Here is a 16343-nt window from a genome sequence, read left to right as displayed (position 1 = left end):
TAGTACAAAAGTTTTCTGAAGAGAATTTCCCGAGTACAAAGATGGAATCGTGAGCCACATACACACAAAAAAGACAGACCATAGGCACGCACCAGGTTTGTTTCTGGCGTTTGGGCACGATTTTCAAAAGGATCTGGGATCTCGGAAGGTGATAGTAGTAGAGCCTACGCCAAAGCAGTGAGAAGTTTGCGCTTTGTTTTCTCTCCGAGGTGGTGTCGAATTACAGAGAAAGAAAACCAGCTTGGGGTGGGGTGGAGGGGAGGCGGGTAGGTGGGATCAGTTTCTCCAGCTGATCTGCAGCCGCCTGTTTCTTTCTTTCTCATCAAATAGAATGGAGAATCTCCCAGGCTGCCGAGAGGAGGAGGAGGAGGAGGAGGAAGGGGACTCGTAAGACTCGCTGCAAACTGCACCCGCCGGCCGCTCGGCCCCTGCTTGCAGGCTGGCTGATTGACTCAGGACATGCGGCTGCAAGGCCGGCCACGCGACACCGAGGAGACGTGGATGCCGCGCTATAAATATGCCACGCAGGCAAGGCGCAACAGGCGACTTCTCCTAGCTCGCTATGCGGGCGCGCTCCAGGGCGAGGGGGCTCCGCGTGGCGCTCCTCTTGCCGCCTCTGTAGGTAAGGAGGCCCGGAGGCGGCCGGAAGAAAAGCTTTTCAGAGGCCAGGCAAACTTTTCTCCGAAATGAATAAATTCCGAAAGGTTTGCCGAGGCAGCGGGCGAGTCCTGGCTTTGATTTTCGCAGCCTCGGTCATTTGGTTGATCTTTGACATGGCAGCCCTCAAGTTGTCCTTCGGCGAGAGCGGCGCCAAAGTGCTGCAAGGGGAGACGGGCGGGAAGGAAAGGGGGCGACGGCGAGTTTGGCGCAACTCCGAGGATGGCCTAGGGAGGTGGTCCCGAGAGGAGTCCGAGGTCTCTCCGCCGGGACAAGACGGGAAGCCTTCTAGGAACAGCGAAGATGCTGGCCGGAGCGCGGAGGGGAGAAGGCAGCGCTTATCCCCCGGCACGACCCCGGCCAAAGCAGCGCCCGGGAAAATACCCGGCCTGCGTGACATACTACCGCTGAAACGGCGGCTGCCGCCGGCTGAACCTTCCTATTCCGCGGGAAAGAAAGTCAATGGGGCGGCAGCCACCAGCCACCCCCGGCAGACAACCCCAGCTCTGGCCCGGTGGGACCAGGAGCCCCACTCAGTAGTTGCTGAAGGGCGAGCGCCTGCCAACCCAACTCTTCCAAAGGGAGCCCCTCAGAAGGCGCCTGCTCAGAGGACCGCGGGAGGAGCGGAGGAGTTATTGCACATGGAGTTCACAGATAAATGGGCTTTGGCTGGGTTAAAACGTGGTGTCCCCACCGGAAGCAAGCCTGAGGAATGGCAGGGTCTTCCCAAAGCCAACAGGACTGGGGGGCTACTAAGAATGGTAGAGGCTCCTGAGGTCACAGGAAGGTGGGGTTTACCTGCTGGCAAGCTGAATACCTCAACAGCAGAGAAGCAGGAAGTCTCTCTGAATAAAAGAGCTCCAGGAAACCTGCCAAATAGGAAGGATGCAAAACTACCCCCAGCAAAGGATGCTCTTTTGGAAAACCAGCAGGTCTTTATAACCAAGGAGCTGGTCCCTATGGTTTTTCCAACAATTCAGCATCTCCAAGTCAGCACCAAAGGATTTAGATCGATGGGAAAGTCTGTACAGCTGCCAGGTGAGAAAAGCAGTAATAAGCGGAAAGCCACCAATGCAACCCAAATAGGTGGGCTAATTAAAGCCGTGACCACGGAGGGGATCCTTGCTAGAGGAGGAGCACTGGGGAAGATTGACAAAGGCCATTTAACAGGCGAAGAGCAATTCCTCAAACCTAATCAGAGTAATGTGGATTTCGCAGAAAAAAATCGGCTGCACAAAGTGTTAACAATCGATAGGACCTTGGCCCCAAGAGACCCCAGAGCGCCGGGTCAATTTGGGCGCCCTGCTGAAGTCCCAGGTGAAAAGGAGGAAGAAGCCAAAAGGAGATGGAATGAAGGGAATTTCAATGTCTACCTCAGTGACTTAATCCCAGTTGATCGTGCTATTGATGACACAAGGCCTGCTGGGTAAGCTGTGATTACTTGTGCTGCACAGCACACAATTGCTGATTTATCAAATGCTTGTCTAGAACAGGAATTCTTGAGGGCCTGAAGATAGATTTCATGGAGTCCATGAATTTGAATATATTATATGAATATTATTATATTAGGTCTTTGGTTATTTGGGTTTTCTCCCGCGTCGAATTGGAAGTGTCTTGGCGATGTTTCGACGAAGTCTGAAGTCTCATTCGTCATCTTCAGGCTGGTGTTTTCGGCTTCGTGCTTCTAGGAGCAATGTGCAAAGCACGAAGCCGAAAACACCAGCCTGAAGATGACGAATGAGACTTCGTCGAAACGTCGCCAAGACACTTCCAATTTGACGCGGGAGAAAACCCGAATAACCGAAGACCTACATACAAACACCCGCGAAAACCTCAGAAAACATTATTATATTATACTATACAGTTATTTTTTTCATACAGTATTTGATAATTGGATTGAGCATAATTGATTTACTTTGTAATACCATCTATAGCTATACATTTGTATGCATTTAAATATGTAACATGCATTTCAGTGTTATATGCCACCCAAAGTTGTTTTGCATGAAAGTGGACATATAATTGTGATTAATTAAAAGAAAATACTCCTTGTTTTCCACCAAAAGAGTTTGTAGGCTTCATGAAACTCTCAAAGGAATCTATGAAACAAACAAAAAAAAAAAGCCAGTTTGGTCTAGTGCAGGGGTAGGCAATTTTGGCTCTTTTATGGCTCGGGGACTTCAACTCCCAGAATTCCTGAGCCAGCATGGCTCAGTTTGGAAACTCCCTTTCCCCTCAGCATGGCTGGCTCAGGAATTCTGGGAGTTGAAGTCCCCGAGTCATAAAAGAGCCAAGGTTGCCTACCCCTGCTCTAGTGATTAAGTCACCAGATTAGAAACCACAAAACCTCTGAGTTCTAGTCTCTCCTGTCCACTGGAAGACTTTGAACCACTCGTTGTCTCTCAAGCCAGCTTTCCTCACAGGGTTGTTGTGGGGGAAAGAGGAGGGGTATTAGGTATGTTCACAGCCTTGAATTATTTATAAGAATAAAGACAGCATTAAAAAAAATCTAAAATAAAAGGGAAAAGACCCCTAGTTCAGATGTAGTCTTCAGAAAGAAATATTATTTTAGATATACAATATTCACAAAAGTCATAGGTACCTAAACAACTGAATATACATTACATAAATTTGCATCAGCAAATTAGTAGTAAGCATAATTAGCAATATGTGGAGTAGAATTAACCTTTAAAGTTCTCCTCAAAGCCAACAAAGGCTATTTCAGAGGAAATATTCAAACAATGTGAGGCCACCATACAGAAAAGGCCTCCCCCAATATTTGAAAAAAGTTACAGAACATCAGATGTTAACCTGGAAGCTCAAATAGCAGGATCTCAAATTATTGAAGGACTTAGAGGCTACTGTGAACAATTTAAATTATTTTAGTATTTTTCATAGAGGTGCACTGGGCAAATGAAACTACTGTGCAATGCAATTCTTTTAAAGTTTGTTCAGAAATTAGTTGCAGTATATTTGCTTTATCTAATTTTCTGGTGAGTGTACATAATTTTGTGGGATGAGTGTGTTTAAAATGGTGTGTCACTGCTGAAACGTAGCTATGGATTTTTATATCTGGAATCTTGTTAGTGGAACTGTACAACTAGAATATCCATGCTGATACTAGGATGCACGTGAAAATTGGAAAATGGCCCATCAGATTAAATATCATTGCTACCAAAAAGGTTAACACTGAGTGATGTGCTGAACTGTGTAAACACACCCACACATACAGACATACAAACTGTTTGTGTAGCCTTGAATATGGAACACAAGGATTTCCTCTCTGCTTATTTTAAAGTTGGCCCTTAGAGGAGCAATTTTCCTGCAAGAAGAATTTTGCTTTGGCAGCTATCACCTCAAAAAGAAAAAGGAAGTTTGAACCAGTCTCAAGAGTATCCATCAGTGCCCCTGGTGCTAAACCAGTAAAGAGACACAGACATCCAGTTACAGGAAATCCATCATTTTCTGTAAACTGCCCGGAGTCACTTTATGAATGAGCTAGGCAGTATTTAAATCTGATAAATAAATTAGTTTTCTCCAAATAGTGTTCCCAGGCATGAATGCATTACATAGTGCTCCAGTCCTCGTCTTGCTTCTGTATTTAGCATCCTTTTCTTTATTTAAATGTCATTTTTTTCAGTTATAATTCTACCTTTACATTTTGTAAAAAAAAAAAGTTCAATTAGATGTTTTTATTCTGCTGTAGGGAAAACAGTTGTATAGTAGTACTAAGCTAAAAGCTATAGTTTACAAATCTTGATGATTCAGTTCAGACTATATAAACCACCACCGCCGCCCCCAAAACCAGCAGAGCCATAATATAGCTTCCTGTGATGTGTGAACTCAGCCACAGAATCAAATCAGTGGCAATCGTTATTTCATTTTAACACAGGCTTTCAGAGCCATGCAAAACAGTATTACCCATGCGTGATAATCGGCTTATGGAGAGAAGTGCACTGATTTAGGAATTGCATATATTTAAAGCAGCATTTATGTGTCTTAAATAGTCGGTTTCTGGTACCTAAGACAGAAAATACCCAGTGCTCTTTTAACCTGTGTAAAGCATACATGACTTAACTAACTGTGGAGTTGCAGAATCAATCTCCCTACTTGAGTTTAAGGGGCTGGGCACTCAGAGATGCTCTTCCTTGCAAACAGCATCTTCATTATGGAACACTTGGGGCTCTGAGGTGGGGGGAGGGGAGCCCTCATTTTACTTGTGTTTACAAAGCTATGGAAACCAACCTTTACCATCAGGTTTTTGGCCTGAATCTTTGGACTTGGGCTCCATTTTTATTTGCACTTATGCTCCCTTTTTTTAAACCCGTGTGGCAAAATGTTTGGGCAATACAGAAATATTGTGGCAAATAAATCTGACACCTCAGTTAAAGCCATTGCAAAATTCTCAGAGGCCTTTGAAATATGGCAGCTGAGCAAGGTAAATAGCCTTTCATTCTCGAGGAGTTAAATTCTTCTGCCTAAAAGCTGTTTTCCATTTCCCCTTTGTCTGCCAGTCTAACTGAACTTGAAAGCAGGTAGGCCAACAAAGGCTGTCTTTAACATCTTGAAACACAAGCACATTAATAAAGGCACCAGAGAGCCTTAAAATGATCTGTCTTGGATGTTGTCATAGATACATGTTGGTATATTACCTGCAGAAACTGTAGCTTGGCACTCACTTTGTAAATCAAATTATTGATACAATGCACCATTGTCCTATTGATACCCTTGGGTTTGGCCAACGATAGTGGTGCATTATGGCAATATTTGGGCAGCATTCAGGGGCACCTTAGCAGAGTGAAGGCTCTCAAATACAACAGGATTACCTGAAAAGACTATGAAGCCCAGAATGGCCAAGGGCAGAGAATAATGTTTCCCATCAACTGCTATTTGATCTGTGTTTAATCAAGAGATGCCAGTCATTGAATTAAGAGCCTTGTCATGTAAAACAGGCATGCTCCCATTGAGATACAGTCCACTATTTTCCCAACAAAACAACCCAGAACAAAAAAAAAAAAAATAGTTTTCCATCTAGGTTGGGAGGATAGGATCAACCACCCTATCAAACATTGGTGAAAAATGATCAGGAGAACGGATTCTCTGTGGGAGGAATTCTTTGATAGCGTGCCCTAGCCTTCTCAAGATCTGCTGGAAGATATATTAGCCTAAGGGGTAAAGATTCCCTTAAGGCATCCATCAAACCCTTAGCTGAATTGCAAATAGAAATGGAGAAAAATGCTTTCCCTTCAGCCTTTTGTTCATGCAGAGAAGACCTGACCAAAACCTTTGACTCTTCTATTTTTTTTTCCCTAAACCAGCATGATGTAAAAATGACAAATTCAATGAAATGAGAGAAATCTTTATCACCGGCTAGATCTACAGATTTTCTGCTGTACTTCTTTGATAGGCTTAGTGGGTCACATTGAAACGTTGCTGCTTTGAGGCTGTCAATAACACCTCAGTGTTCGCTGACTGTGCTGTGCGGGAGGAGGAGAAGCTTTTATTTGGACAACGTGACAGAAAAACAGCCTTGCAAGTAGTTTCTTCTTCTTTTTTTCTAAAGGGCGCCAGCTCTCCAAACAAATCAATTTATTCTACTAAGTATATGCAAACAAAACCCTTGAACATCATCATGAATGTTAGTAATACTCCTGGACATTAAAGTCTTGTCTGGATATAAGTGGATTTTGTTTTCTTTGACGTTGCTGCATTTTACTTTATTGGGCTATTGGAAGAGGGAAATAATGCATGGAATTGCCAGGAAAAAAAAGAAACAATTATACATTCTGGAGCCCTTTAAATGGACCCATTTTCTAAGTTGAAAGCATTCTTGGGAACAATGGTCTGAGGCAACTTGCTACTTCCTTCAGCCTTTGCTTGTATATACATTTCAGGCAAGTCTACTCCCACCCCACCTCGTGCGTGTTTATTTGTGACAGACTGAGCACTCAAAAAAGGCTGGCTCTAGATTTGCAGAGATGGTAGTGGGTTTTACTGTATTTCTAGAGACTGCAGGATACATAAAATTTATTCGTGATTACTTCGAAGCGTGTGTGTCATCCAAACATCAGCTTTCTATTTACCTTAAAAGGGAAATGGGCAGCATAATTGTTTTAAAAAATAAAATAAAATTCTCAACTGCATGTCTTCTATTTCTGTCACTCCTGTGAGGCTCTCTTTCTGAAGTTTCTTCAGCCCTTCACTTGATAGCTACTAGTTCTGCATTTTGCGATCAGGGGTGGATCTAACCTATATTGCTATGTTGCCCATGATTTATTGTAACATCCTTAACACCATCAAAAATAACACTGAAATACCCCCCCCCCTTAGAATAGCAGTCCTTTTAGTCCATTTGTGCACTCTTTGCTTTATATAAGTCTGGTAGTCATATAGCAAGAATTGCAATATGACTTTCTTTTTTGAGAGATTTATAAATGTGTTCCAGTCCCAAGGTATCTCACAATTAATACAAGAGATAAATAGATAATAATACAGAATCATTAAACAAAGCGATATGATACAGGTAGTCCTTGATTTATGACCACAATTGAGAGCAGAATTTCCATAGTAAATTGGGGCAGTTGCAAAGGGAGCCATCAATTTTTCTGACCATTTTTACCACAGTTGTTTTTTATTTGTGTTTTTCTAATGGATAATTTTATTCTTTTTTCAGAGTCTTTGGATACTAGATGGGCAGCAAATAAATTGTTTCAGTGAATGAATGAATGAATGAATGAATGAATGAATGAATGAACAGACGAATGAATGAAGTGAATCACATTGTTAAGCCAATTCCCCATTTGTTGGAAAGTAGCTAGGAAAATTGCAAATCATTGTCATGCGATTTCAGGATGCTGCAACGGGTCATAAATGTGAGCTGGTTGCCAAGCTCCCGAATTGTGAATGAGGATGATAAGATAGTCATAAGTGCCAGGACAGGTTGTAAATCATTTGGTTCGAGGCAGCCATAACTTTGAAGCATTGTTACGCATGGTCATAAATCGAGGACTGCCTATGTAACATAATTGTAAGTTTCACAGCCGTAAAATATGTTGGAATGAGCACCAGCTATAGCAATGTTTTTAAAAATTTAAAATAAATAAAGTCTTTGGCGCACACCAAAAATAATGGGCAATGTATACCTTTCCCTAGGGGAAAATAATTTGAAAATTTCAGTCCTGCCACATTCATCTGGTAGGGACTCCAGAGGACATTTTCAAGGACAGTTGTGAATTGTTATTTTACATTATGTTAAAACTATATTAAAATGAAAGTTCTTGAAAGTACCTTGACCTAGTACAGGGGTAGGCAACCTTGGCTCTTTTATGACTGGTGGACTTCAACTCCCAGAATTCCTGAACCAGCCATGCTGAGGGGAAAGGGAGAGGTTTCCAAGCTGAGCCATGCTGACTCAGGAATTCTGGGAGTTGAAGTCCATAAGTCATAAAAGAGCCAAGGTTGCCTACCCCTGACCTAGTAAAAAGTGTGTGTGATCTGCTCACATAACCTGGGATATACATGGCAGCAAAGTGTCATGGGGTTGCCTTTTTACTAATGCTTTGTAAGAACGTTGTGTCACATGACACTCAGATACTTACTGATGCAGAATGTTTTAGGTGTTTGTCACTGTCGCTAGAGCTTTATAATTAAAAGGTTCTTGCTGTCTTCCTGACATGCTTACCTTTTTTTCATCTTCTGAGTACCAAAACTAATTCATTCTAAAATCTCATCTTTCCAATTTCCACATTTCCTAGAGTGCACTGGAAATCAAATTGTTGTTTTTTTTCTGTCTCCCAGCTGGAATTAAACTAGGTTTGCTTGTATAAGAATTTTGTTAAGAATAAAAAAAATAACTTCCATAAACTCACATTGCAATTTTATGCTAGGGAACTTCCAGTGATCAATCTATAGTCTTAAGTAACCATAGGATTTAATAGTAGTGGAACACTACTATCTAGAGCAGTGGTTCTCAACCTTTTTAATGCCGTGACCCCCAACCGGTCGTAAGTCGAGGACTACTCAACCGGTCGTAAGTCGAGGACTACTCAACTGGTCGTAAGTCGAGGACTACCCAACCAGTCGTAAGTCGAGGATTTTCCCTGTCCGGGAGTGCCGTGCATGCGTGGTGCCGCCCCCTGTGCCGGCCGAGTGTAGTTGGCAAGTGGCAGAGATGGAGCAGGCCGACCCCAGCTGGGCCACCAGCTGGCCCAGCCCAAGGGAGGTAAGGCACCTGCCGGGCCCCATGAGCGCCAGCAACCCTCCCTGCGCCCGCCGGCCTCCCACCTCTCACCCCTGGCCCTCTTTTACTTACATTTTTAGTAGTTGCTCAGCAGGGAGGGGTGGAAACTTCCAGACAGCTCGCCTTCGCTGCAGACAACTTGAAGCACCATTTGCAGAATGGGACTTTTGGCGGGCTCAGCAGGGCAGAGACAGCCTGGACAATTCCTATTGGCTTTCAAAAGCCAATAGAATAAAAGAGAGTAGCACAGCTAAGGAAAAGGGGGAAAAAATGGCGGACTGCGTTGTTTGGCGACCCCCGTGAAATAGTCGTTCGACCCCAAATGGGGTTGCGACCCACAGGTTGAGAATCGCTGATCTAGAGGTAGATTCAGTGATTCACTCTGCCCTCTCCCCCAGAGAGGCATTTCTTACTACAGCCTTTTCCAAGCTGATTTCCATGCCAGCTTGCAATTTTGGGAGTTGCAATGCGTGTTACTGAATAAATCCAAGTAAGACCCAGTTCAGATCTCCAGGTTTTGATGATTCTTTTTTTTCAATCAAAAATATTTTTATCTTTGTTATGGCAGCGTTGGAAAGGTTCAGCTTTGGTGCTGGCATGTTAGCATTTAGGCTCAATAAAAAATCATGGGTGTGCTATCCATTTTATACTTGAGCAAGTTACCTACTTTTCGGGCTTTTATAACTCCAGTTAAATCGGGATTACAACACCCAGGAAACCCAGGGCCATGTTGGCTGAGACTTCTGGAAGCTGTAATATCTGGGCAGTTGGAAAACATTAGTTTCAATGTTAAATGCTTCCAGTTTACACACAGTTTACATTTGCTTTACATCTACCTTCCTTTTACAATAAAATCCACAGTGTTTGCTCTACATAAATTATTTCATTTCTCTTGACTTCTGTTTCCTTATAACACATTGTGATTGCCAACCCTTCTTGTTGTTGTTGTTTTTTTTAAACAAAGATTTTCCTCTGGAAAAATAATGTAGGTGCCTTGGGATTTGAAGACTATTTTGGCCACCCTGTTTGATCACAGGAGGCGGGTGCTATTTTAAACCAGAAACTGGCTAATAGTAATCCAGGCTGCAGCCTGGATCTTTTATTTTTATCATCCACTAGGGACTATTCTTTGCCAGCGACAAGACTGTATTAATACAAACAGAAAATCTATCAACAGTTAGTACAACTTATGGGTTATTTCTCAATTAAACTTACCATAGAGTTAAATGTTGAATTTAACTCTTGTTCAAGAAAGTCTTTAAGTTGGAGGTTCTTTATAGGGTCACTTCTCTGCCAGTAGATCTTCACTATGGTATTTATGGTCAGAACAGCATTGAATGGCTGAATCTAGCTTCTTTTAATTTACTCGAATACTTTGGGTGACTTTGTCCAGCTTGGAATATTGTGACAAATGTATAAGAATATTTATCTCCAGCCACATGTTTCTTCATAGAACGCCAGATCAGAAAAATGTTACATTTTATGTGGGATGGAATATGGAAGAATGCTATTCCAAGGCTTTGCAGGATGCCAGTAATAATGTTATTATTAAATAAATAATAATACTGTAAAGTAAATAATAACTCTGCATCCTTGCAAGAATGCTTAGTTACTTGCAAGAATGCCGAGAAAACATGATGCCTCATTATAGTTTTTACTTTTCAGTCTTCCCATTTCTTGGTTAACCTTTGGAAGAAACTGGAAAATATATCCCCAATCACAAATTCTTGGCAAGGATTTTTCCTTTTTTTTTTTTTAACCTTATTACAGAATTAATTCCCGTGTTGTTTTCTTTGGGTAGTAACTTCATGGCATTTGCAGAATTCTTTGTCTTATTTTTTTCAGCACTCTGTCTAATGGAAATAAGCTCCATGACTTTCTTGAAAAAAGTCTTCTATTCAATCTCAGAAGTGGGTACGGAAGGAAGAGAAAGAACTATTTTAAGATAATAGAATGTGGATGTGCCTGAAAAGCCTATTTAGTAGCTGGCAATATGTATCTCGAGGCTAATTTGGCCACCAAATGAGAAGAGAGGACCTATTGGAAAAGATGTTGGGAAAGATTGAAGGCAAAAGGAGACGGGGATGGTAGAGTATGAGATGGTTAAATAGTGTCATTGATGCAGGGGACATGAGTTTGGGCAGACTCAGGGAGACAGTGTAGGGTGGGGGGGACTGGTGTGTTAGGATCTATGGCAGCGGTTCTCAACCTGTGGGTCGGGACCCCATTTGGGGTCGAATGACCATTTCATGGGGGTCGCCAAACAACACAGTCCGCCATTTTTTTCCCCTTTTCCTTAGCTGTGCTACTCCCTTTTATTCTATTGGCTTTTGAAAGCCAATAGAATAGACTCTCTTGAATAGAGTCTAATTCTATTGGCTTTCAAAAGCCAATAGGAATTGTCCAGGCTGTCTATGCCCTGCTGAGCCCGCCAAAAGTCCCATTCTGCAAACGGTGCTGCACCAGTTGAGTAGTCCTTGACTTATGACCGGGTGGGGGTCGCGGCATTAAAAAGGTTGAGAACCACTGATCTACGGGGTCACAAAGAATCGGATATGACTTAGTGACTGAACAACAGTATCTCAAACCAAGCCACAAATCTGGATTTTAAGTTGAACTTTAAAAGTTCTACATCTGCTCTTTGGTACACTAAGCTTTCCCCTTCTCCTAATCCCTCTAATTTCAGTGTTCTTTTGACAGCTGAAAAGAGCCAGGCAAATCTGTCTGGACCCATCCAGAAATTAATGAGAATCTGAATTTTTTTTTTACTCAGGAATGAGATACTGTGAGTGTCTGAATTAGGACTTGAAGAATGCTCTTACAAAAAGGGACAGAAAAAGCTTGTTTTTTAAAAAAAATTAGAATGTATAAAGAATTATGCACCAGCAGCTTCTGTTGCTTCTGATATAATGTAAATTGTACCTTGTGTTGCATGAAAACGCAACAGTAATTTATGATTTGTATCTAGCAGAAAGCCACACTGTAGGCACAAAACTTTGCCAGTGCTAAAAGCCAAGGACCATGTCTTATTGAGATGATTCCACTTCTGGCCCAGTTTGGGGGATAAAATCTGTGAATTTCAGTGAAAACCAGCCCATTAGCGGGAATTGTAAATAGCAGGATTTTTCACTGTGATATTTTTATCAGAAACTCAGTCACCGTTTGGTTACAATAGTATTTGTGCAGTTGCAGTCAAGGTCAGCCCATGGAATCAGTGGCAGAGCCTTTAGCTTAGAATTCTAAGTGGGGCCTTTCTCCTTGAGCAGATCCTCTCCCTCCCTGATGCTCATTTACTTACTCTCTTCACCTGGTCTGATCTGCTTGGCTGTGCAGAAGGGGATGTGACAGATATGCACCTGTCTCCGTCTGATCATAGATGTAACAGTTTCTGTTTGAAGTTTGAGCAATCTAACTTTAATGTTGAGATCAAAAAAAATTTCATAAAAAAGAGTAAGAACCTTCAAATTCCCTAACTAGTGAGTACATGGACAACAAACTGAGCAGGCCTAACAATTCACAATGCTCCCCACTACATTAAGATGTATTATAGAATTATGCCACTGCTATTTCTCAATTTCTATTAAGCAGATGCCTAGCAATGCTGATTGCTGATGGTGTTAGCTGTATTGGAATCAGGTACTCAAGTAATAGCTTTCCTTACTTTACACTCAAATTTCTTTCCCGCAATGTTTAATTGCTGGGGAGGAAGTCTTTGCAGGTATTATTTTAGTCAGGGCTTTTTTAGTAAAAAAAAAAAAAAAAGGTGCCGGAAGTCACACATGTCATACAACCCGCCTTGCCTACCCTACAAGGTTCCATCCAAAAAAGGTTCCAGAACTCTGGTCTGGGCATTCTATGACAAAAAAAAGCCCTGATTTTAGTAAAATTTATTTTTTAGAACTCAACTCTCTTGCCTTCAGGAAGAAAACATCAGTAAAATACATTTTTAGAGCAATTGGAGAGGTTGATGTTCACTTCTACCAGTAAGCTTGTATTGACTGTTTATGTTATATTATGCTATGCTAATCTCTTTTGCTCCAGATGTTCAGATCTTCTTGTGCACAATGACCTTCCCACCACTAGCATTATCATGTGCTTTGTTGATGAAGTGTGGTCTACTCTCCTGCGTTCTGTCCACAGTATCCTCAACCGGTCCCCCCTTGAATTGATTAAAGAAGTAATTTTGGTGGATGATTTTAGCACAAGAGGTAAGTTGATATCTCAGGATCAACATGTCATTTGATAATTTACTGTTTGAAAAAAGTATATTTTTTCATCATGATAGAAGTTACTGAGGTTCTCTAATACATCCCATACATTTCCCTGAAATATCAAACTGGCCTTATTTTGCTTCAGTGGATCCCTGTATGTCAGGCACAAAAGATCAGGTCTACAAGTGAAGGTCCAGTTAAACTGATTTATTGTTACTCATTGCTATGCATAGGAATCTCTCAACTAACAGTTGGCACCTGCCAACGGCACTCTAGGAAGGGGTTGGACTTCTCTAGTCTGATCCCTCTTTTCACTCTGCCTCCAGATTCTGTCATCTCTTCTCCTACATTATATCATATTTTTTCTCCCCTTACAATTTAGAGACAAATGTACCATACATTACATTTGACTTAAAAGCATGCAGAATATTTTGGGGTCATTGGATGCTTGTGTGCAAGATTTGAGAGATCAGCTAAGTATACCGCTGAAGCCTGATAGAAAGAATTTGCTTTTGGCCTATACAGAGAGGGAAGTTGCGTAAATATGTTATGACAAAAACATTTTTAACCTGTGAAATCCTTATAGGAGGAAGAAAGATTTGGTAGTACTTGGTTCAATTGTAGATAGTGCAGATAAATCTCTTTTCCTTTAACAATAATTTCCCAGAAAATGACAATGGGCCATTTTGTAAGGCAGAAGCAGCAGATTGGTGACAGGTACATCTTCATGACTGCTTCAAATGTTGGCAACTCAGTTTTTTCTCTTCAGGAAAAGTAATTCTCTGCAGCCTCATAGGCCTCCTCATCTCAAAAGTGCTATGTTAGTCCTTCCTTTTAGTGGGACATAAAGAATACTGCAAATCTGGAGATAGCTTTTAACCAAGTACTTGTTTCATTAGAGGATCTTTGGTTTTTATTATTTAAAATGGTCAGCAATGACACTTAAGTTGCTTGGCAGGTAGAATGTTTACTTTTTTCAGATTGCAAGAATATTGTTTATTTCTGGATAGATGATATGAAAAATACATATTTTGTGTGTGTGCATTTTACTGGATCAATTCTACCTAGTAAGGGTGACGTATAATCAGTTGATCAATATGTAATAGTAATATACAATTTCTACCCCCTATAATAACTGTCGGTAGAAAACAACTTTTTGGTATTTTTCAATAATCCTCTATAAATTGGAGGCAATGTTTGAGGACTGATGACCCATTTTGTTAGTTAAGTTTGAAATAGGTACAATCTGTAGTCCACATACTTGATTCTCCTCTGTTCTAATTTAGCTTACCTGAAGGACAAATTAGACAAATACATGGCACAGTTTCCAAAGGTACGTATCCTTCATCTGAAAGAAAGGCATGGCTTAATACGAGCAAGACTAGCTGGAGCAGAGATTGCCAAAGGTAAGCAGAATGGCATTGATTGATTAATTGCAGTTACCTTACAAGGTACAGAAATAATTAGAACAATCTAGTTTCTTAAATGAAATTTGTTCATTTAAATTTCATTAGAATAAAGTAGTATGTTCCTAGCTTTTGGTTAGCTGGGAGCAGATGCTAACATGCAGTACTCTTAACTGAATTCACACATTGTGTGAAGTCATGGCTTGTTTTATCCTCTCTCCTTATTATTCTAAGCAGTTTACATTTTTTAAAAAATACAATAAAAGATAGGTAGTCTTCATTTAACGACCGTTCTGACTTCTGAGAGCAATAACCGAGTTGTACAACCAAGTTGTAATTACATCCGAGGTGTACTTACAACTCAGTTAATTGTACTTGTTGGGGTTTTTTTTACTTTTATTTTTCTATTTTGTGTTATTACTGTAAGCTGCCTAATAATGCAAGCAAGTACACGGCTATATAAATTTTCTAAAATAAATAAATAAATAAATAAAATAAACTGATCCTCAGAATTCCATATGACACAATTCCCCATGGTCACAGGATCATGATCTGGTCACAGGATCATGATCTGAATGCTTAACAACTGGCCAGCTTCCCAGTTGTTGCCAGTGTCTCACAGTCATGTTGACATGATTTGTAGTCTTGGGTTCCCACAAGTAAATTCAATGGGGAAGCTGGCAGGAAATAGGAGTTACAATCCTCTGAGGTCCTCACTTAACAACCTGCACGGTCTTAGCTTAATGACAGTAACTGGGGACTGCCAGAAATGCTGTTGTTAAATGGTGCAGTGACATGATATTGCATTTTACAACTACATTTTTTAGGAATGGAAATTCCAGCCCTAATTACTGTTAATAACCAAGGACTGCCTATAAGCTCAGAGAACAGCAAGAATTCATCAGTTCAACCTTGAACTACATATGTTTTCTACTTTTTGAATAAGATAAGAATCTAAGAACTTAAGACTATCAACACCACTCCATAAAATGATTAAATTGTTTAATTAAAATCAAATCATAATTCAAATTAATGTTAGAGATAAAACTAAAAACAATTTCCAGTACCCCCACTGTAAAGAATTTGTTGATTTAGTGACAGTGGCTGTTTTTATACATGACATTAAGACCTAAACGGTATAGAAATCATTGCCTGGGTTTATATGCTGTGATATAACAGTATTATTCCAACAACTGTACAATAAGTTTATTGTACAATAGCAGATATTTTTAAAATCACCTACACAGTATAATTAGCATTAATTTACCTGCACTCCAGAATGTCTTTCCAATCTGGCCTTTTTAATAGATTTTAGTGGTAATGTTTTTAATTTTTAAATACTTTTCCTGCTGATGTAGTATTTCATGAATTTGATGTTGTTTTATTTGCTATGCAGCACCTTGGTATTTTTAGCAGAAAGTGTTACATATATATTTAAAATATTAAAACTTTCTGCCCACTAAAGATAGAAATTTAGTAGCAAGTTAATATAAAGGTTTTGCCAAGAACTGTACTTGAGGCCAGCTGTACTGATATTCCAGTATGAAAATCTCCTCTACTTTAATAGCTCTTGCAACACAGGCTCTTAATACTTTACCAATTTTCAGTATCAATATATATTTGGAATTGTTTTTCTTCTGAATGTTACTGTTATCAACTCTGAGACATTTTGTGGAAGATATGTTTGAAACTATAATTTTTGCTTTGATTTTTGGACTCAAATAGTACTTTGAGATGTGTGATAGAAAAACTTTCTGAAAATTTCTTTTTTTTTTAAATGAAAATAATAATCTGTGTCCCCCAAATTAAAGGATTATAGAGTTGTAAAAA

The 16343-nt window shown here is 40.4% G+C and overlaps 1 protein-coding gene across 1 annotated transcript in view; it reads left to right on the top strand.

Annotated features, from left to right (window-relative positions):
* Positions 1–284: 284 nt before the first annotated feature.
* Positions 285–16343, top strand: part of GALNT5 (polypeptide N-acetylgalactosaminyltransferase 5) — a 50408-nt gene continuing 34349 nt past the window's right edge. Inside the window, exons 1-3 of the mRNA XM_039335396.1 lie at positions 285–2083; positions 12938–13104; positions 14394–14513. Of these exons, the coding sequence (XP_039191330.1) occupies positions 687–2083; positions 12938–13104; positions 14394–14513 (1684 nt within the window). The 5' untranslated portion in view covers positions 285–686. The remainder of the gene's footprint in view (positions 2084–12937; positions 13105–14393; positions 14514–16343) is intronic.

This window comes from Crotalus tigris, unplaced genomic scaffold (assembly GCF_016545835.1).
Source record: "Crotalus tigris isolate CLP2741 ecotype Arizona unplaced genomic scaffold, ASM1654583v1 scf7180000017641.3106099, whole genome shotgun sequence".
Taxonomy (NCBI): Eukaryota; Metazoa; Chordata; class Lepidosauria; order Squamata; family Viperidae; genus Crotalus; species Crotalus tigris.
This window is presented reverse-complemented; position numbering and strand designations above follow the sequence as displayed.